Genomic DNA, 22,553 nt, shown 5'->3' with positions numbered 1-22,553 from the left:
ACAGTGTTCCAGAACAGCCCAGGCTTTTCAATGAGTCATTTTTATCTCTTCCCTGAACTGAAGAACTGGCTAGGAAATGAAAATTTCCAGACCTATCAGGAGCTTCAAAACAATATTCAGGCCCATCTCCCATCAATGGCAGCCACATTCTTTGATGAGGAAATCAAAACACTCATCTGCCAGTATGACAAATGCCTGAATCTTCACTTTGATTTTGTTGAAAAGCTATGATATTTGTACATTACTTTTGGTAATAATAAATTCATTATGTTCCTTAGTCATCTCTTTTTAATGCTCCCTTGGAGACCCCCCCCCCCAAAAAAAAGACCTTGTACACTGCAAAATAAAAAAGAAATTCTGACAGCACATAAATACATCAACTCATGATTTCCAAAAGGAATGCCTCATCTGGAATTTAAATTACAACATATAAAAATTATACATTACAAATGTCAAAATTCAGAAAAAAATATTAATCATTTGTGAAGTGTATATGATTACTCTGAAAGTGGTCTGTTGAAGAATAGCCCAAAGGCAGTCTTCAATTTAGTTAGTTAGCTAATATGTGGTTCATAACCTAAAGGTTATCATGCACCACACATATGGTTAGACAACCTTGTATTGTTTAATAAAAGCCTAAATTCTAAAATCGATTCTAAAAATCAGTTAAAGTAATGTGGTGACGAGCTTTGACTAATATTAAAACAAACAAACTGATTCAGGTCAAAATTATAGAGCAAGGTAACACAAAAAGTGTGGGATGAAGAAACCTATGAATTTGCAAGATTACTTCCAATATTAAAACAGGTAAAAACTCATATATGATAAACATTTAAAACACACTAAAGAAATAGTAAAACCATTTCAGAATGAATAATAAAAACCATTATATCTTAAATACAGGAATGTACTAGAATTAGTCTTCCCAATTAGATGATCAAGAGTTACCTCAAAATTATTAAAATACTTCCCACAAAGTGTATTAAAATAAGAACACTTTACTAAAATATATGGCATTGAAAGAACAGAATTGAATCTACAACAAGCAGGCTAACTTTCTTTTTTAACAGGTAATTATGTATCATTCAAGAGTAGCCAATTCTGAGATGAGTTAAAAAGAATTCCACTCTCCAGTTTCTATTAGCCACCTAATATTCTACTCTAGGTTTAATGCATCTCAGCTTGTTATGGAGCTGAATGTCCCAGACTTGCTGCCACTCATATTAGACTTTCTGCTTGATAACAATGTTGACATCTCTAGAAGGAATAAGCTAATTAGACGTTTCAACTGCAAACTTTACTGTAATGTTAGCCTTCTCATTACCTTTTATCCGTACCTGCCTGGGAACCCAACAGTACAGAATCTCATACCCACAATTCAAGTTTAAGTTCAGATCTTCAACAACTACAGAATTCTAGATTTCAGAAAATGCTTCTAAAGCTTTCAGTGCACTGAACAAGTCCATATAAATAATGAACTTTTTCGGGCATAGCCCAGATATGAATGAAAGTGCATAGTATACAGCAGTAAATTCAGAAGTTAAAAACCGAGCGAACATCATGCAAACAGATGCTCTTCACATGATTACTAATCTCAAATGCTCCTACATAATTAGTTCCCTATGAAACATCTACAGGAAAGTCTATATACTATAGTTAGTATTTCTCTTGTTAAGATGGAGGAAAGCATGACAAAGTTGGATATTCGCACTCTCACAGGATAGAATCCCAAAACGCTTTAGTCTGGGCATTCACAATGGACATGCAGTGTTTCTCTATCAGTGATTCAGCTCTTATGTAGAACAGAGGCACACTCAGAGGTCTTGCAGCAAACAGATGATTGTTGGAGTCATCAAGCAAAAAGGAGGTGACTAGGGTGGTTAGGTATCGATAACATTTTGAAATAATATAATAACCTAAGAGAATTTCTCGTCTTGAAGTAAAGACGGTTAGAAACAGACGGTTAATGTAGACGGATAGAAGCAGTAGACACACAGGCTCTGTACTGGAGATGCTCTGAAGGCTCCAGAACTAATCAGTAGAGCTTGATGATGAAAAGGATCTAGTTTTAAAACAGGCCATGCTGATCTGTAAACTACTAAACCATAATCTATTCTTGAGTGGAGAAGAGTTCTGTAAAGCTCCGTATCAATGAGCGACAATCTGTGCCCAAACACATGTTTGCCAGCACTTTTAATAAGTTTAGTATTTTGAAGCATTTCTTCCTCAAGTACAGTATATGCGGAAGAAAGGTACACTTTCAATAACTCTTAACCATTCGAGTACAAATTTATTTGAAAATTTTTTTGCACTTGGAGCATATTAAATTTTGCGGGCAAGTGAGAACAGTAGATTTTACCACAAGGTTCATCAAACTACTGAAATTATTTGTTCTGTTACACACACATTACTTTGAAATAAACCAAAATGAACTAGCTAAATCTCTTCTCAGTTTCAATGATGTATCAGAACATCATGTGCTTCTGTGCCCAAACAAATGCATGATGTACTGATACATCAAATGTAGCCAATGTTTTAAAAAGTTCAAGTATAACCAGAATCAAGGATCCTTCAAGGTGAAGCTCAGGATAAATATATATATATCACTTTTTGTGTTAAAGGATATTCCAAAAAAAATATATTCAACAAAATTAAGTTTATTAGAGTACATTTCATTTATATAGATATATGCATTATTTAATAAAAATCAATGAAAGAAGAACATCTACAAGAACTTAATACAAAATTTTCAAGTATTTGAAAAACAAAACATTTATTGCGTTTTTGGAAAATAACCTGACATTTTTCTTTGCACTGTCTTTTTTAGCATCAAATTGTCAACAAATTGTTCGATGGCATCCATTTTGTTATTCACTTCACTATTGGAATGTGCATCTAAATAACTGCAGATACTTTTCATGATGTTCCTAATTTCGGATGATGTGGGAACAGGAGCTTGCATTATTCATTCATTCATTCGTCATCGGAATCTGCATCAATGATATTTTTTAAGCTATGAACAAATTCCAAGTTGTCTCCCATATGTGGGGCTGTACACACATTATTATCATCTACTGCAACGAATTCTTCCGATGATACAGTAGGACAGTCCAATAATGCAGAAACTTCCTCAAACATTTCATTAAGTGTCAGTATCCTCCTTTTCCATTTCTTTTGGTGCGAGCGAAACTCTATGATTTTTATAAACACTGCAATGACCTCGTCACCGAATGCCAAAGTCAACTGAAGAGAGAAGATTTAGTGTGGCGTTTGTAGGGGAGAAAGGTGAAAGTAGCTTAGACAAACAAAATTGGCTCGTATCACAGGCTATTCCGACGGTATTTCAAAGCCAAGTTACCCTCCTTTCTATGAAATATGTGAAACCACATCTCTTTCATTTCACCCTTCTTAAATCTTGTCTGCATGGCTAGTGTTTTCTGTATTTTTTTCATTCCCAGAAGGGAAATCTTTTTGTGTTAAACAATTTTCGTTTCATGTTAAAAGAAAAAACTGCATAAAAACACATAGTAGCTTGTCGGGACCATTGCATTATTTTGCGTTAACAGATATTTCATCTTAAGTGTTTTTGCACTAAATGTATTTCACTGCATTTCATATCTGCACCCTGACAACTTATTTGGAAGTCATCAACATACAATGATCCTGGAACGGTAGGAGGAAGATCATTAAAAACAGTTTATTTTTAAGGCCAAAAGAGTAACACTAAGAACACAGACTTCAGAACATTCTCTTCTTGATGGAAAACATGAAAACACGGAGCCAATTCTTACTTGAAATGCCCTAGCCTTCAAAACATTCTGCATAAAAACTGCCAGGCTGCCATGCAATTAATAGTCATAAAGGTCACACAAAATGGTCATATCTCCATGCCTTATGATAAGCTTTTTGACTGTTAAAAAATAATGAACCCAAGTGGTTCCTTTTGACAAAGGCTTTACAGATGCAGGTTTCTAAGAGAAGCAAATTATCCATGGCTGTTTTACCTTTGCATAAACCACTTTGATAAGGCGAGTTTACATTTTTTTCCCCAGGTTGTAGACCAGGTGATGATTTACCATTTTTTCAAACAGTCTGCAATTACAGCTTCTTGGTGTGATGGGCCGATAGTTTATGTGATTCTTTGGATCTTTTCCTGGTTTAGTTATACCACTGACAGCAGCTTTTTTCCGTGTATTTGGGAATGCACGCTCTTTCCACACTTGACTGTACGACATAATGAGATCGGAAGATAATGATTTACAGGAAAGATGCTTCAGCATTTCATAACATCTCGACCCAGGCTAGACCCATGTGCACCTGACGAGGCTCTCTTTTGCTCAAGCATAGTAAAATCAGCCTTATATGGTTCCAAATTGGGAAAGCTGAATGCAGTGGAAGTTTTCTCTAAGTAACACTTGAGGAAAAGAAATGCTGGTGAATAACTTTTAAAACTGAAATCAACAGCAAAATTCTCACCAACTGTATTCGCAATTTCTTTTCTGTTGCTAATCACTTAGCCATCTTTTTTTTTTTTTTTTTTTTCCAGATGGAAAGAGAATTGTATTAGTATAATCCACATGCTTTGCTCTTTCCCATACATGTTTACTAGGTGCAGAGGACCTTATTCCACACAACAAATCTCACTCTTTGTTGTTCCACTGCTATACTTTTCCTGCATCTGCATAGCCTTTTTTAAAGGTTTGACAAAGCGGGGTATCTATGAAAAACCCCACAAGCTTTTCTCTGTTGCTTCAGAGTGTCTCAACATTCACAATTCCACCACAGTTGTGAATATTATGCTCACTTTTCTGGATAACGATTAGGATAGAGATTTCAGCTGCTTGAAGAACTCTGTTAGTAACAGCCTGAGCTGTTTCATCTATTAGCACAATTATTCATCAATTCTTGTGTTGTTATTGCAAAGGCAGTAAAGAAATCCCAGTTGGCAAGATGAAATACATATTTTTCTGTTTTTCTAGGTAATTTCTCCTGGAAGAGATAGAAAGATAGGGAAATGATTGTTGTTAAAGGGATGACTTCCTATATCAAAAGTAAAAAAAAAGCAAGAGAATTTGTGTACAAACACCAAGAGTATGGAACATTCTTGTCAGCCGGTGGAAGATTTTTTTCATCTTTATTAAGAAGACTGGGGAAATTATCATCCATCGTTTGCTCTATCTGTCATCCACGTGAGTTAGTGTCACTAATTCATCATACAGGACTAAGACTATTAAAATTTCCCAAAAGTAGAAAAGAAGCATGCAGCTACTCTATGATGCTATTTACTGATTTTGTCACTGATCTATGTATACATTAGGTGACAAGTAGAGAGAACATACTGTTTTTATGTTTATTTGAATTGCTTGAAGGGCATTGTTGGCAGGATTACATTAGATGGGTAATTAAGTAAAGATTACATAGGTACACCTACAGAAGCTCTATCATTAATGACAAAGTGCTTCCTTACTACTGAGTGTCCTCGCAATTTCAGAGAACATTCAGGTCTTAGGATTGTTTTTTGCACTTCCAAAAACAGTAGATGATTAATATTGCTCAACTCTTTGAAACTGTCAAGATCATGTTAGAAGCCATGACAATTCTAGGAAATGAAGGTGGCCATCAGGAATTCTTATTTTTGGGAGGCTCTTTAATAGACTTGCAGAGGAAGAGATGCTTTGGAATATTCAGTGTCTACCATTTCCATTCCATCTGTCATATGACTCGAGCCCACCAGCAGCTGCGCAGTTAAGTTGCTGAACACTGGTAGTTTAATCTGGGTTCAATTCCAGGTGAATGGGCTGGCTATGTGGTTGCTTTTGTGGTTTTTCCCATGTATAATATGGATACGAGCCAGCTGCCCTTAAAAAGCCCTCCACAAAGGCATTCTCCCTCTTTGTTTAATAGTTCTCCTGTGCTTTGGCATAATCAAAGAAACCAAAACTAAACATATGACTCAAAACATATACAGTGTAGTTATTTATAATTAAAGTTCCACTTTGAAATGACCATAAGAGGAAAACTACTAGACCAAATGTAATCAAACTTGATAATAACGTAAAGGAAGTCATGGGAATTTATTTTCCACTGGGGTGTTCAAAAACTCACCACCAAGGGGAAATGGCGGCGTATGCAATATTGTTAAACAAAATAAGACATGAGGACATTGGGTTAAAATGTGTTTAATCATTTCTGAAATGTGTTACAAAGCATGCTCAATGTGGCATCCACCATTTTCCCAAAGCAAGTTAAGCCGCATTACAGCATTCTCAACAGCAGCTCTTAGCATTTTAGGTAGAATGTTACAGACATGTCAGTGTATCGCATCTTACAATTCCACCGAATTGTTTAGATTATCTGCATAAATCATTTGCTTCTTCTTGCCATAAGCCAATTACAAGCCACTGCAGTTTTGCACAACCCCACAAATAGTTTAGCTTTAGAAAAGATTAAAAACGTTTTAAACTGATATCTTCATCTCTAAAGCCCAATTCAGGCTTCAGAAATCATAAATTAGTGATCCGTAAGAAAATGATTTCCGGAATGGACACACTTTTGCGAGTCATTTGCTATGTCAACTTTTCTAATCGTTAATTTCTGGGTTTCTCCATTACACGGATGACACACTCAACTTTTATTGCCTTTAAATGATAATTTTGTTTAGGTCAATGTTTCTTAAGGTTATACAACATGTTAAACCCATGTAACAGAAAGGTAAAGTTAGATTTTGACCCTTGTTTCATTTAGTAATATTGCATACAGTGCATACAGGGCCATTTCCCCCTCCCCCCGATGATGACTTTTTTCTTGGAAAATAAATTCCCATGACCTCCTTTACACGATTAAAAAGTTTGATAACATTTGGTCCAGCACTTTTCCTTTTATGACCATTTCAAAGTGGAACTTCAAATTATAACCACCCTGTACTTTGCAGAAAGCTACTGCTACATTTTTGAATTTGTATATTTTTGAATATTACTTCTTTTCTCTTGTGAAGGCAAGGTAGACTCTCTTTTATCAAATGGTAAAAGTATATTTATGGATACACCTTGGCAAAAATAGGCGATGTTTGGCAGTACATGGATACCGAATTTGTGCAATTCTTTGACTTGTTATTTTGGCCTGTGTAGACAAAAAGGCAAAATAACAAGACAAAGAAATGCACAAACTCAGTATCCATGTACTCATGGACCTATTTTCAGTTTAAAAAATTCCCAGAATTGCACAAACTTGCATTGCACACTCCTTTCCCTTTGTCCATGCACATGTCGACCTATTTTCACTTAAAAAACATCAGAGTATTGCACAAAATTAGCATTGCGCACTCCCTTCACTTTGTCCAAGTACACATCGATATAGTTTTGCTTAAAAAGCCAAAGGAGCACCCAATTCTACAGTAGAGGCAAATGAAAAATACATAATTTCATTAAACTACATTTAAAACCAAACAATAAAATAACATAAAAGGAAAACCTTTTTTGCATTTAAGCATTACACAAAGCAAATATCCACTTACCTTATTTAAAAATTTCGTCTTCAGTCTGTCGCACACAAAATTGCTTAACAGCATCCAAGAACTTCCTGAAATTATCTGAACTTGAATCCGTATATCAGCGTCACCACATAAATTTACAAAATAAGAGTAAAAAATATCCTAATAAGCACCCTTATAGTCCTACGTTCGACCATACGCCTTTTCTTCCTACAAATAGGACACTTATAATGGCTACTACGTAAACCTTCATTTACACACCAGTCAATTAACGCTCTTTTCCCCTTTCACTCCAAATTGTACAGAAACTTCAAATTAATCTTACTACATTCAGCCATTCTACCGTCTAAACAACAAAACAAGCAAAGTACTTCCTAACCAACACACACCACAAAACCTTTACAAAACATCCCATTATTTAGAATTTCCCGGAATAATGCAACCAATTATGTCATAATAGGGTTTCCATAACATTCAACTATTCAGGTTACCATAAATGAAACAACAACATGTCGATAAACGAAACAACGTCGCGATAATACAAGGGCTATCCTTTAGTCTACTCTAACCTATGTTTGTGGGTTTTTAGAATTGAATACTGTTTGGCAAGTTATTGTTCTTGCTGAGTTATTCTCACTGGCATAAGAAGCATTAAATTGTGGTGAAATCTGTACTATCCTTCTGGCTTCTGAATATGAAACATTCCTCATCTCTTTGAAAGTCTCAACTTCCTTGTCAGCTTTCTACTTGGTGTAAATGCATGAGAATGTTGGATATAAACCCTTGCAGTTAATGCATAATGGCTCAGCAGCACAACTGTCACTGTCATGACCTTCCCTGGAGCATCGGGAACAGGATTAATATGACAATACATTTTTGTGTGACTAAAATGCCGACATTAAAGGCATTGCATACAGCTAGGAACATGGGGGTCACATGGGACAATTTAAATAGCCTGCCTTAATGTCAATTGGCAGATCACACATGTTCAAGGTCATGATAATCTGCCTGGTATTAAACAAGTGTTTCTCCTTATGCATCTTGATTCTCCTAGCTCCAGAGATATTCTAATGCAAGTTCCATGAATTCCACTTTTGAAATGAACAACAAAAGAACTTATAGATGATGCTTCAACAATAATTTAAGGTAGATAAAAATAACACGCCGAACAATTATTAATTCAGAAGTCAAACAACAAAAATCATCGTTATATTTGCAAATTTCCGTAGGACTAATTTTGATGGTTTTACTAAACCACCATCCACACCTGCCAAAGAGCGAATAAACAAATAAGATACAGTGATATGATAAGAATGGCTAAGCTACTGGTGCCATCTATTGATGAAACAAGAACACTAAAACATAATTTCTTTAAAGGCTGGAGGTAAAGATGAATTGGAATTAGAGTTCTTAATTAGAACAGAGGTATTTTTCTAATGTAAAACTCCTCTGAAAAATATAATTCACCAGCGGAAGATGTGTTTTGAATAATTTTGGATGCAGAAAAATGGAAAGAGTGATTTTGCTGGACTACAAAGGACATATGTGTTTCCTTTTTCCTAACATATGCCTCATGTTCTTTAATCCAAAATTTTAAGGCTCTCTTAGTTTGACTAATGTAAATTAAACCACACTGGCAAAGAATCCTGTAAATACCCCCAGGAATTCATAGTCAGAATGGAATCCTTAAGTATGGAACTTGGAATTTTATTGATAGGAGAATAAACGACCGAAAAGTTAAATTTCTGTAAAATACGTGAAATTTTATAGCTAATCGATGGAAAGAAAGGAATGACAGCAGAATTCTTATAATTCCCTACAACAAGAGTATGCTTTTTGGTGTGTTGAGACGAGAATATTTTAACCGCTTGGTTAATAATGTTGGGTAAAAAGGTCCTATCAAGACCTACCGCTTTTAAATAATTTAGTTCTTGATCAAGAGCCAATTTGTTGGGGAAAACATGAAATGCACAGAAAACAAAGGAATAAAATGAAACTAACTTTTGTTTAGTCGGATGACATGATTTGATGTGTGGTGGAAGGCAAGCTAATGAAGGTTTACAGTAAACAGTAGTACTGAAGTTGGATGTATCACGTGTGACCAAAATGTCGAGGAATGGAAGAGAATTGCATGTCTCAAGTTCAAAAGCAGGATCAATGGAATTCATTACTGAAAGGATGTTATTTAAATCATCTTTTATACTGTCAAACAGGGTAAAAGTATCGTCTACATAGCCGAACCATAGCGGGTAGTTTAAAGTTTCAAATAATTTTGATTCATAATAATGCATGTAATCCTATCAGTCAGGATGGGACTAAGAGAGCTTCCCATAGCTAATCCCTGTTTACTTGTAATACTTTTTTTGGAAAACAAAATGCATTTCTTTCAAACAGAGTTGTGTAAGAAAAATGAACTCATCAATTTTTTTGATGCAGAAGAAATGAAATTAACGAAGTCACTCTAGACATCTTAACGCACCCTCCATTAGAACATTGGTGTATAATTATTTTACATCAAAAGAAACCACGAGTAAATTTTTAAGGGAAATGCTTTTAACACTTTTTAAAAACTCTTGAATTTCTTTATGGAGTAAATTTTATTACCTAACAGAGTTGAAAATCTAGAAACTAAATATTTGGCTAACGAGTAACACATAATCCGATATTAATCTTAAACAAAGGACCATATAATTTGATCACTAAAGACCCTTCACCTTTGGAACTCTCAAAAATAAAAACTATGATGAAATCGTCACAAATCTTTTCGACCAACTTAAAAACAGTTGCTTAAAAAATTATGCCAGATTATATGCTCTTCCCGAAATTCATAAAAGTTGTATTCCTTTCCACCCTATTGTATCAAATTTAGGCACTGCCTCGTACCCTTTAGATAAATACAGTACAAAGTCTTTAATCCAGACATCCATAATCCGGAATGATCTATAATCCGGACCTCAAAGCTACAAACATTCTGCGCATGCGTAGCGTTTACGCATGCACGTTTAATGTATAACGGATGGTATAAGCTAGGCTAAAATTATCTATTTCAGTTAATGATGCAGATTGTGTTGTTCCTTAGTCTTCTAATTGGATTATTTTTTGAAGACTGTTGGAGCAATTTTATAAAAAGTAAGCTTGACCTTTCGATTATGTCAAAAAGAGTTTCCGATTCTGGAGCTGCCAAAGGATCTCCAAAGCGAAAGCATGTTTCGATGTCCATCAAACAAAAAGTGGAATTGCTGCAAAAAAATGGATAAAGGCATGAAGAAAGTGACCGAGAGGTTAGTAAAAACAAAAAAATTTCGATTGACAAGTTAGTCTACAGGACTTGAACAGTGGAACTAAACAAGAAATTATGTCTGTTTATAGAATTAAAGAGAAAGTATTAGCACAAAAAACGAAGCAACTTAAACAACTTACATTGAAAGAAATGTTTAATAAAATAAACAAATAAATATTAAGCTATTTTTTTGTAAATTTTGATACCCAGATCATAATTGCTCTTTATTTCATAAATTACGGTTTCATATTTTTAATTTTATAATTTCTGCATGCTGTCTTACCAGATTTAAATTGATGATCTATAATCCAGAAAAAAAACCCAATCCGGAATCACTGAAGTCCCGACGAGTCCGGATTAAAGACTTTGTACTGTATTTACTTTTTAGATTTTCAACTCTATTACATAATAAAATTTACACCACAAAAAATTCAACAGAGTTTGTAAAAAAAGTTAAAGGCATTTCTCCTGAAAATTTACTCATGGTTTCTCTTGATGTAAAATCATTATTCACCAATATTCCAATGAAGGTTGCATTAAGATTGTCTTGAAACCACTTTGTGAATTTCATTTCTCCTGCATCGAAATTTATGAGCACATTTCCCTTACACAGCACTGTTTGAAACAAATGCATTTTTTCCCCCAAAATAAGTACTACAAGCAACTTTTGAACTTGAGGCATGCAATTCTCTTCCATTCCTTGACATTTTGGTCACATGTCAGACATCCAACTTCAGTACTACTGTTTACCATAAACCTTCATCGGTTTGCCTTCCACCACACTTTAAATCATGTTATCTGACTAAACAACAGTTAGTTTAATTTCATTCCTTTGTTTTCTATTTACTTCAGGCTTTCTCCTACAAATTGGCTTTATGGACCTCTCCGAAAACGGAAACCACAAGGAAAAAATGGAAAAAGAAATAATATGGAAAGATAAAAAAAGAAAGGAGGTAAGATCACTAGACCTTAAGCATCACGACTCCCATCTCACCAAGAGGATGATCCCTTGAAGGGCTAGGGTACCTCGGGATTACCACTTTCGTACTCACAGAAAGTGTGGCCCTGAGGAAACCAATCTTCATAGAAAACGCAATATTAAGCATAGTGCAATAGCAATTTACATTCAGTTACATTTGAGTTTTTTTTAAAGGCCCTCAACTAGAATCCTACATCACAGCTTTATGTTAACATACACCTCAACAAATGTTGGCATTCATATTATAAGAAACTTGATGACCAAAATTAAAACCTACTTGCACAGTATCTTTACTTCACTGTGTTTTAATAAATTATAGTCAGTAATACAGTTCTCATATCACATAAAAATGTATTTTAAATGCAATAAAATTTCTCTTAAAATTATTATACGAGACGTTCAATGAATCTCTATATTTCATATTAAAATTAAATAAACAACTACAAAGGCATAAATCTAATTTTCATAACAACATGCAGAAAAGAAATGGAAATATGAAAACATTTTTATCTCTTTCAATTACTTTTTTGTTTACAGAAAATGGAAACATCTAATTGAATGCAGTTAACAGAGAGAACATCAAATAAAATTAAACAGATCCAAATGATCAAGTAAACTAAGAATGGCTTTTGAACACAGAAAAAAATATAACATATCATGATAACTACAGAAATTTTAAGAAATGACTACTATCACAATATGCCAGTAAGCGTACAGACAAAATTTAAGTTCCCAGTAAAAAGCTTTACAACAGGTCCAGCATACATTAAAAAGGTCATATTTATATTAGAATGTACGTCTAGAAATGTCAGACATACTAAATATAAATGAATATGAAGAAATGAAGAGCAAAGATGATTTCAAAATATATTTTTAGCCACATGTTAACAATATGGGAATAAGATACACATGTAGATTACAGGAGAAAATCAAATTTCCTACTACGAGCAATAATGCATACCTCTCAATGCTGATGTGTGTACCAGGGAATGAATGTAAAAACATCAAATGCCTAATGAACACACTAAAGTGCCTAAATAACTCTGGCACAATGTAAACATCACATTATATAGGGATTTTGTAGAGAAGGTCTCTGAAATAACCTCAGAGGAAAAAATAATAAGGCAAAATGTCAGTTGAACATCAAACTTATAACATTTAGTAAGTTGTAAACGACAACATTCAGCATTTCTAAATGGCAACATTTAATACTTAGTAATGTGTGAATGGCAACAGTTTTGATGTATGTGTAAACAAAAATACACTGGCATTGCACTGCTCTATAACACATTATATTCTAGCCTCACAAATAAATAATTTAAACATTTAAAAGTGTACCCTCTTTATTTAACATGGTGTCAAAAGTGCTTTGCTTTCAAAACGGGAACTTTTAAACCATCAGAGCTGATGAAATTTAACGGAAATCTTGCTTCACACTGACAAATTTAGCTGCAATCATTCGAAATTTATGAAGCAGCCAGAGGATTAATATTTTTCTTCATGTAATACAAAATTGCGGTCTTGAAATATGCAATACATTTCCTGAAGAAGATGCTAAAAAAGCTAAATTACATGAAATTAAGAAAAATTTTACAGAATATTGTGTACTTAAGAAAAATATTACACATGAAAGACATTTCTTCTTTGAAAGATATCAAACTGCATCGGAAACCATATATGACTATGTAATTGGCCTTCGATATAAACTCAGAACAGACTTTGCACAATTAATGGATAGTCTGTTAAATGATAAAACTGTATGTTGTATTTAAAATTATCTATTGAGAGCAAGATTATTCCATGAAACAGAATTAACATTAGAAAAAGCTCTTGATATATGCAGATCTGCGGAAATAAGTGCACATCAAATGAAAATAATACAAGATGTTGTAAACATTGTCAAAAAGAAACTAAGTAAACATAATAAGAATATATACGAAGGGTTAATAATAAAAAACAAGAGACTAAGTTTTGTTTTAAATGTGGAACATCTCATTAGTATTGAAAGTGCCCAGCATATGGAAAAAATTGTGAAAAGGCAAATCATTTTGTGAATCAGTATAAAAGCTATAAAATAAAAAATAAAGCTATCCAGATAACCAAAAAAAGAGAGACAAGTTACAAAAATCATGACAGCAGAAAGAGTTAGAATTTTATGCAAGTACATTAACCCTTCTAGTTCAGATAACAAAGAGAAGAAATGGACTGTTCACATTAAAGTGAATAAACTTAATTTGAAGTTAGATACTGAAGCAATGTGAAATGTTATTTCTAAAAGCTATTTGCTAACCTTAGTTCTAAAAGCTTTCTAAACGTTAAAAGTTCTAAAGCTGCTCTGATACAGAAGTCTGAAAAGATTAGTTACATTCTCTCAGAATAAAATCGATATTATAGGAAAAGTAATATTTAATTGCCAATATGGAAAAAATAACTACATTGCAGAATTCCAAGTAATTGACAAAAGAGTACCTGCTATATTAGGATTAAAATCATGTCTCCAGCTATGTTTGATTCAAAATGTAATGCCTGTTTATACTGAAGACTTACTGAAGGAATACAAAGATGTATTTCAAGGCTTAGACTTTCTGAATAGAGGATACAAAATCATCTTACAAGAGTAATTCATCCTCCAATTTAAATAAAGCGACAAAATGAGAACATTACCCTATATTAAACATAGATGAAGTTGTCACTAGAACATCAAAAGCAAAAATATTTTCTTTTTTTATGCTAATAATGCTGTTTAGCAAATCCAGCTTGATGAAGAAAGCAATTTGTGTATATATTCAATGCACCATTTGCCAGACACAAATTTAAAAGATTACCATTTGGCATATGTTCAGCTTCAGATATTTCCCAAAGAAAATTAAACCAACTAATAGAAATAAGGTCTAGAAGGTGTTCAATGCATTACACATGATATCTTAATATGGAGATCTAATAAAATGGAACATGACCTACGACTTAAAAAAGTACTTTAGAGAGCAAGGAAAAATAATCTGAAGTTCAATTAGGCTAAGTGTAAAAATAAAAATTAATCATGTGAACTACACAGGGCATGAGTTAAGTGAAAACTGGTTAAAACCTGATTTTTTTTTTTTTTTTTTTTTTTTTTTTTTTTTTTTTAAGTAGAAGCCATTCATTAAATGCCACAAGCTACAGATGTGCCTTCTCTAAAGATTTTAGGAATGAGTAATTACTTAGCCATATTTCCTCTTAATTTAACTAATATTAGTGCAACATTAAGAGACATGCCTGAGAAAAATGTTCTCTGGCATTGGACTGAAAAACACAAAAAGTTTTTGAAACTCTTAAAGAACTAGTTGTAAAAGCACCTGTATTAAGATTGTATGATGTCAATAAGGATATAACTATTTCAATAGACGCACCCCTAGCTTTACTGATCAACTTATTTTATCAATACAGCAATAATTTTTCAACTGCATTGAGAAAATATCAATGCTTGAAAGGCTTATAAAAAGGGCCTAAGTCAAGGCAGGGTTTGAAAATGAATGATCACTAAATTTGAAGAGACAGGGGAGTTGTGTGCTGCGAGTAAGAAGATCGAAAGGGATTTCAAATGAAACCGTGGAAGAAGTTGCTCTTGCTGTGGTCAAAAGAACATCCAGTTTTCAGTGCAAGTTCTGAAGATTTAGGTGCTATTTTACTACAAGAAAATCAACTAACTGCTTATGTTTCCAGCACCCTAACGAAAAGTCAGAAAAATTATACTCAAATAAAAAACGTCATTTAGTTATTACTTCTGAATGTTCTAAATTTCATCATTATATATATGGCAACTGTATTACAGCTGAAATTATCGTCCCCTTTTACCCCTTTTTAAGGCACCTCAGTGATTACAAAGAATGCTGTTAAATTACAAAAGTATGATTTAGACATACGTTACAAAAAGGGGAAAGACTTACTAACAGCAGGCATTTTAAGCACAGCATATTTGAATACAACAGAAAAAGATAATGATGAAAGATACAGATATTTTAAGCTGATTCTAGCACATGACAAGAAAATTAATGAATTGAAGAAAGAAAGAGAACTTTATGCTACACTACAATGTTTAAAGAAATATGTTCTGAGAGGCTGGCCACAAAGGAAATATCAGTTGGAACCTCAAGTCAAAATACTTTGGGACTATAGAGATGAGTTAGATAGAATAGAAAATGGAAGAGACGAAGGAAAATGGCATATTTTTCAAAGAAGCAAGGGTAACTATCCCTTTAAGTATGCAAAAAGAGATGTTAAATTTAATTCATGAGGGTCACTTTGACATAGAAAAATGTAGAGAGTTAGAGATGTTTTGTTTGGGCCACTTTGAGCAAACAGATAGATAAAATTTCAAAATGTTCTATACATAATGATTATCAGAACAAAACCGTAAGGGAACCTATGATACAATTTGAAGTTCCTAATTTACCTTGGTATAAAGTTGGAACAGATTTATTAGAGATTAACAAAGATCTATACTTATTAGTTGTAGATTACTATTCACACTTCAGAAATCTCAAAATTCCCAGGTAATTGAAGCCAGACTGTGATTCGTTATAAAAGTGATTTCATTTTGCAAGATATGGCATTGCTAGTGATATCTGATAAGGAATCTCAGTTTGCAAGCACAGATTTTGCAGAATTTGCCAAGAAATACGAATTTATACCTGTAATGAGCACCCCATACCATCAGCAATTGAATGGATTATCAAAGTGTTCAGAACAAACAGAGAATAAATTGTTAAAGAAAGCTCAAGCAGATCATGCTAATCCTTATTTAGCATTGTTAGCTCATATGTAACACTCCAACTAATGAGATGTTAGGATCACCAGGTCAACAACTTACGAGTAAAAGAACACGAACAGTTCTTTCTACATCAGAAGTATTATTGAAACCTCAAGCTGTGAAAAATGTTAATTTTAAAAAAAATCAACCAAGAAATAATTAAGCAGAAGTCATATTATGATCATCATACAAAAACACCACCATCATTAAGCAAATGATATTATGTTAGGGTATATCAAGATAATCACTGAAAATAAGCAGTTATAGAAAGAAGTATAAAAGAAGCCCAAATCATATATACTGAGATCAGGAGGAACAGTATTAAGAAGAAACAGAATAAACATCAGTTCCAGGCTCTCTTGAGAACATCAAGGGAACAGAACAAGGTGTTAATGTGCTGAAAAGAGATGTAAAAATGTATGATCCCAGATACTGTCAAGAGCAAAGTCTAGAAGATCAATGACTATGCTAACTCAGAAACATGGGACAGTGAACAAAAAGAACTGTAATTGGAAGCATGATTAGAAAGCTGGACAGGTTTTTTAAATTAACTTTTGAGCCCCCAAAAAATAAAAGAAAAAAAAAGGAATGAAAGTTTTTTTTTTTTTTTTTTTTTTTTTTTTTTTTTTTTTGGTTCAAAAGGAAAAAAAATCTTATGTGGACACCACATGACTTCCTTGTACAACCTATTAAATTATACAAATTTTTTTGTATTTCATTTAAACTTATTTCCTTGAATTTCATTAGAGATATATTTCTCATTCAATTAATTCAGTTCTGACTTTGCAGCAAGGCAAAAATAACTTTTAAAACATCTTCATTAAAATTTGTAAAATACAGAAAAACATCAAACATCGAATACAGTATTAAAACAAGTTAAAAAAATTTTAAAACCAAAATTAGAGCTTCCGTGCAAAAACAGACCTGCAGACAGTAAGACAAATTTTTAGGTGCACAAAACTCAAATCAGTGCACAAACTGATCAAGTTTACTTTTAATCCGACTCAGCAAAAAGAAAACGAGGTTGGTACACAAACTGACTTAATTCACTATTCTACTAAGAGTTCCAAATGTAACCAAATGACAGCTTCGTTAAGTTTAATACCACTTAAACACTTTTATTGTTGATAATTCTACAATTATTACAGCATATTAACTAAAAGCATTAAAACCTTAACAGAAACATAAGAACAAGATAATTCAATCACTTTTAAAGCAAAAAATGCACACTTTACCAATATAAAAAAAAAAAAAAAAAAAAAAAAACTGAGTTCAACAAGCCGGGTAGCAGAGTAGCTATACATTATATATGTTTTGTTAGGCTGATTGCAACCAAAAAGGTAGATGCACAACTACACATTATAGCAGTTCCATATATAAAATTTTAACATTCTGAGGCTACTCTTTTTTTTAGTTATGTGAGATATGTATGCCTGTACAGATGTCATGAAGAAAAGCTCTTCTGAATCCATTTTAAATCCATCTTACAATCCACTTTGGGCAAAAGAGTCCTTTATTTTGTCCGTACTTACAGATTTCATGTAAAAACATCGGTCAAATGGATTCAAGAGTAGTCAAAATGGATATTTTCATTAAAATATGATACTGAACATTTTTGTGAACAATACTCTGTTCACTTAAGGAAGAAAGGAAAGCTCTAACAATTAGTGTTCAGTAGCTTGTAAATGACAACCTTTCACATTTAGTTCTTAGTATCGTGAGAATGGCAACAGTTTGTATGTATGTAAAAAGAGTAGTATGTTAGTCATGGTTCTGTACAAAATTTAATATTCAATGCTTATAAATAAATAGTTTAAAGTGCACCCTCTTTATTTTACAGTGCTGCTGATTAACAAGCTGCAAGATTCTTCGAGTCCATCCTTGGGTATTTCCAGAAATGTTTCTCTAAAATATGCTTTCCTGTTGTATCCTGAACTTATCCTTGAAGTCTGTACACCGATTTTGAATCACCTTGTATATGAGGTGCTCACAATTTCTAACTGCAAAGTTTCTCAAAATATCTGCAAGATTCAAGGGCATTTACAGAGAAGATAATTATAAACCAGTGTCAGTACCAATACATAGAGGGATTTTCTAAGTATGAAATTTAATTATGTCATTACGAATGAAGAAGTAGAATACAAAAATTTTCAAACATTATAAAAATGAAGAAAATATAATGAATCAAAGTTACTGTGACAACCGCAAAACAATTTCAACCAAATTTTAAACTGATTTAGGGAGAATTTACAAAATAAAAGCTATTAATTTTAATGAATCATTATTCAACATTAGTGAAAACAATATTCATATTAACTTTGCAGCTGACCCTCATGAAACTATTAATTACTAATAGTCCGTGCAAATATTACATGCAAACGTATGAAACTTTCAATTTTAACTCTTCAAAGCATAACATTTTCCTTTTTGCTACATAAAAGCTGCACTACATAAAGAAAACTTACATTTTCATAGAATTCTCTTAATTAATTTTGAGAAAAATCCATATCTAGAAATCAAAATTGAAAGAAACAAAACCTGTAATAACAGTTTGCAAACACTCTGTATAATTTGCAACATAAATTTCAATATAATTAAAACATTTTAATACTTAATATGTTCTAATTATGAAGTTCTAGGAATCAATAACAATGCATATCATGCTTTAGAATAAAAAAACATGATTATTCTCTATTGGAAACATTCATATTTACTTCTGCTGTGCACTGAAACTGAGAGCTTTTCCGGCTCCTGTCATAACTTTGCCAGCTCTAGTCTTATCATACTTGCCATTTTCCTTTAAGAAACGACCCATTGCATTTTCTTCTTGAGCTAGCACTAGGGGAAAATATATATATATATAAAATTTTCTGCTAAAAATTCGTATTTCAGAAGCTCAGTACAGAAAACAAAATTCAAGTTTTAGTTTAAGCTCTCCCAAAATATAGTTTAGAAGATGTGCTATGGCAAAGAATTCATACAGTGAAATCTACACCATATTATGCCACATAAAAATATCACCTTCTCAGCACATATTACTGTAAATGCTCTTTATTTAATGTAAGAAAATTACAGAAGGGTTATTCAGCTGTTAACCTAAATGACTTTTCTTAATTTGTCACAATTAATGAAAAAATTTCCTAGACCAAACACAGAACTGGTTAGGAAATTAAATGAGAGTAACTTAATTTTACACATTTACTACAAAGTACAACAAAATAACAAAGAACCTTACAAAAGTTTATCCTCCATGGTACTATGAAGCAAATTAAAGAACAAAATATATCGGGTTTTAACAAAAATTTCCCACAACTGCAAATATTATCTGCACAAACAGTTCATGTTAGTGTGTTTAATCATATTGTGTCAAACGATTTTTGGCATTTGAAAGAAAGAGACTCACTTTAGAGCACTGTGTTGTGAAATTTGTAAAACAATATTGTTATAATTAAGTACAAGGTGTCTGAAATGGAACTATCACACTACCAGATTAGAACCATCATTTACTTCCAGTTCTTTTGCAAAACATCAGCTACAGTGTGTCACCAAATCATGTGTACAACTTTAGGTACTAATGTTGTATCATCTGACACTAATACCACTATCACATACGATATTTGTTGCCGGAACAAAACGTTTCGTGGAACAGTTCTGAGAAACGCTCTTTGGCGAAATAGAGTTACCATTTTCACTTGGTAAATCGCTCAGATTGACGAAAGTGACGTTTGCTTCTTCATACTGTTTTGTATCGCTCACACGTTTTTCGTTTTAAACTTTATTGTTAGTAATGGAAGATAATAGAAAGGTGATTGCTATCAAGTTCACTTTGATCTCCACTCTGGCACTTCAAGTAACACATAAACACACTTCAGGTTATAGCAATCATTACATCAGTAATAGCCAAATTCTGTATACACTAAGAATAGTTTAAAACATGTGCCAGATAAGTCTATTTATCAGACATTACTTATGTGTATTTTCTGTTGTCAGCATTCCAATGAAAATTTGATGGCTCACTGCAAAATTTGTGACCTGGTGAAAGCATTTTCTTGACTAACTTTATGGCTCATAATTACTGTTCTATCCATTCAAACAAACAAACAGACAAAAAAAAAAAAAAAAAAAACTTTCATGACAAAAATCTATATGGCTGATATTTACATCTTCACAGCCAGGAGATACTATTTAGCAAAATGAAGATCAAATAAAGCATATGAATACATGAGCAATCAAACATGTGTGAGTTGTTTACTGTCCCATAGAACACTCAGTAATATACCAAAACACATTAATTATACCAACTCTAGAAATTAGGTGGTGCACATCATGAGTTTGTTTTATGTGATTACGGCAAAGCCTTGAGGGACATCTGCCTAACAGGAGGGATCCCTTTGTAGAAGAATTTTTAAAACTGGCTGGTATACCAGTTACAAATGGGGAAAACCAAGAAAACGCTCATGTAGCCAGCCCGTTCGCGGCATTCTAACCTGACACAGAACTACCAGTGCTCAATGATGCTTCGGCCACTAGTAGGTCCGTGCTCTTAATTGGTGGTGTATTTAATTATGGCAAAGCACACTAGGGCTATCTGCCTAAGGGAAGGATGCCTTCGTGGAGGACTTTGTAAGGGAAACTGGCTAGTATACACATTACACATGGGGAAAACACGAAAACACCTATGCAGCCAGCCCATTCGCGGGATTCGAACCTCGGACCGAACTACCAGCGTTCAGCAACTTTACCGCTCGGCCGTTGGAAAGTACAATTCATTATGTAAACAGACATGAAGGTGATAATCAGTTGTGCACTGTTTTAAGTAATCAAATGTTATAAATGCACAGCTGTTACATTTCTTATTATTTATTAGTCATGTTTATATTACGTAGATCATACATATGATATAATTATGAATTAACCCAATAACAAAATGTGCACACTCTTTAGTAATCAAATGCTCATCAATTATTTTTCAACTGATTATTACATATCCATAATAATTTGCAAAGAACTGATGACTACAGTTGCTGCCAATTGCATGATCATTATATGAATTAAAAGTAACTTCAAATACACTTTTTGGCAATGTTCATTTTTGTATTCATACATACATATATATATATACATATACACATCTAATAAGTCATATATTTACATACAGATAGAGAGATGTGATGGTTTAGAAGTTGTTAATATATATTTATTAGTATTAATGTAATGAATAAGATTTATATTAATGAATGTATATTCAAATGTTTTTCATCATGCATAATAATAAATCCATAAATTTCCAATGTTTCAATATGTAGCATTTACAATAAAAGTATAGTTTCTAATGTATTTATAATCCAAATGTATTTCATTAATAACATGAAATTAATAGACAAATTTAATGAGTATTCTCATTATTACATAAGCTATGCTTTTCTTTTTTTTATGCATCTTTTATACTGTTTAAAATGTGTCACTGATTATGCAATTAACAATTTAAGAGATAAGTAATTAGGAGAAAAGCCGCGCATATATAAATGGATTTAAAAAAATTATTCAACTTAAATTTAAGAAATAAAATTCTATTATATAACAGTGATAATACACGATCAGCATGAAATACTACAAATTTGGTGAACTTTTGGCGATGAACAATTTGTAAACAAATCCGAACTGCAAGAATGTCGTAAAATACCGTCAACTCTGAAATTTTCACGATTATATATTTAATGAATATATAAAAATTTTAAAAATGACTCAGGCAGTTGTATTACAACAAAACAGCAATAATTAAATTGGCCTCTATTTCCACCGTCCATGACTTCACAGTGAGAGTCATCACTATATTTAAAGTTACCTGTGATCCTTCAGAAGCAGAACTTTCATCTGATTGTTTGAATCTTCGAGGAACAAGTCTCCAGCCGGAACATTTTCAGAAAAGTTTTTAAATGTTGCTCGTAGCTGGGACATGTGCCTCCTAGCTAGACGAAGCATTTCTCGGAAGCCTCCCACTTAAAGCAGTGCTACT

The 22,553-nt window shown here is 32.9% G+C and overlaps 1 protein-coding gene across 1 annotated transcript in view; it reads right to left on the bottom strand.

Moving 5' to 3' along the window:
• The window catches only part of ICA69 (islet cell autoantigen 1-like protein), a 135,035-nt gene that overhangs the window by 66,266 nt on the left and 46,216 nt on the right, over positions 1–22,553 (bottom strand). Inside the window, exon 4 of the mRNA XM_035363685.2 lies at positions 19,252–19,375. Coding sequence (XP_035219576.2) covers positions 19,252–19,375 — 124 coding nt within the window. The remainder of the gene's footprint in view (positions 1–19,251; positions 19,376–22,553) is intronic.

This window comes from Stegodyphus dumicola, chromosome X2, assembly GCF_044657685.1.
Source record: "Stegodyphus dumicola isolate Sdum_Otavi_A_Nest chromosome X2, ASM4465768v1".
NCBI classification, from domain to species: Eukaryota; Metazoa; Arthropoda; class Arachnida; order Araneae; family Eresidae; genus Stegodyphus; species Stegodyphus dumicola.
Note: the sequence above shows the minus strand (reverse complement) of the source record. Positions and strands in the feature narration are given on the sequence as shown.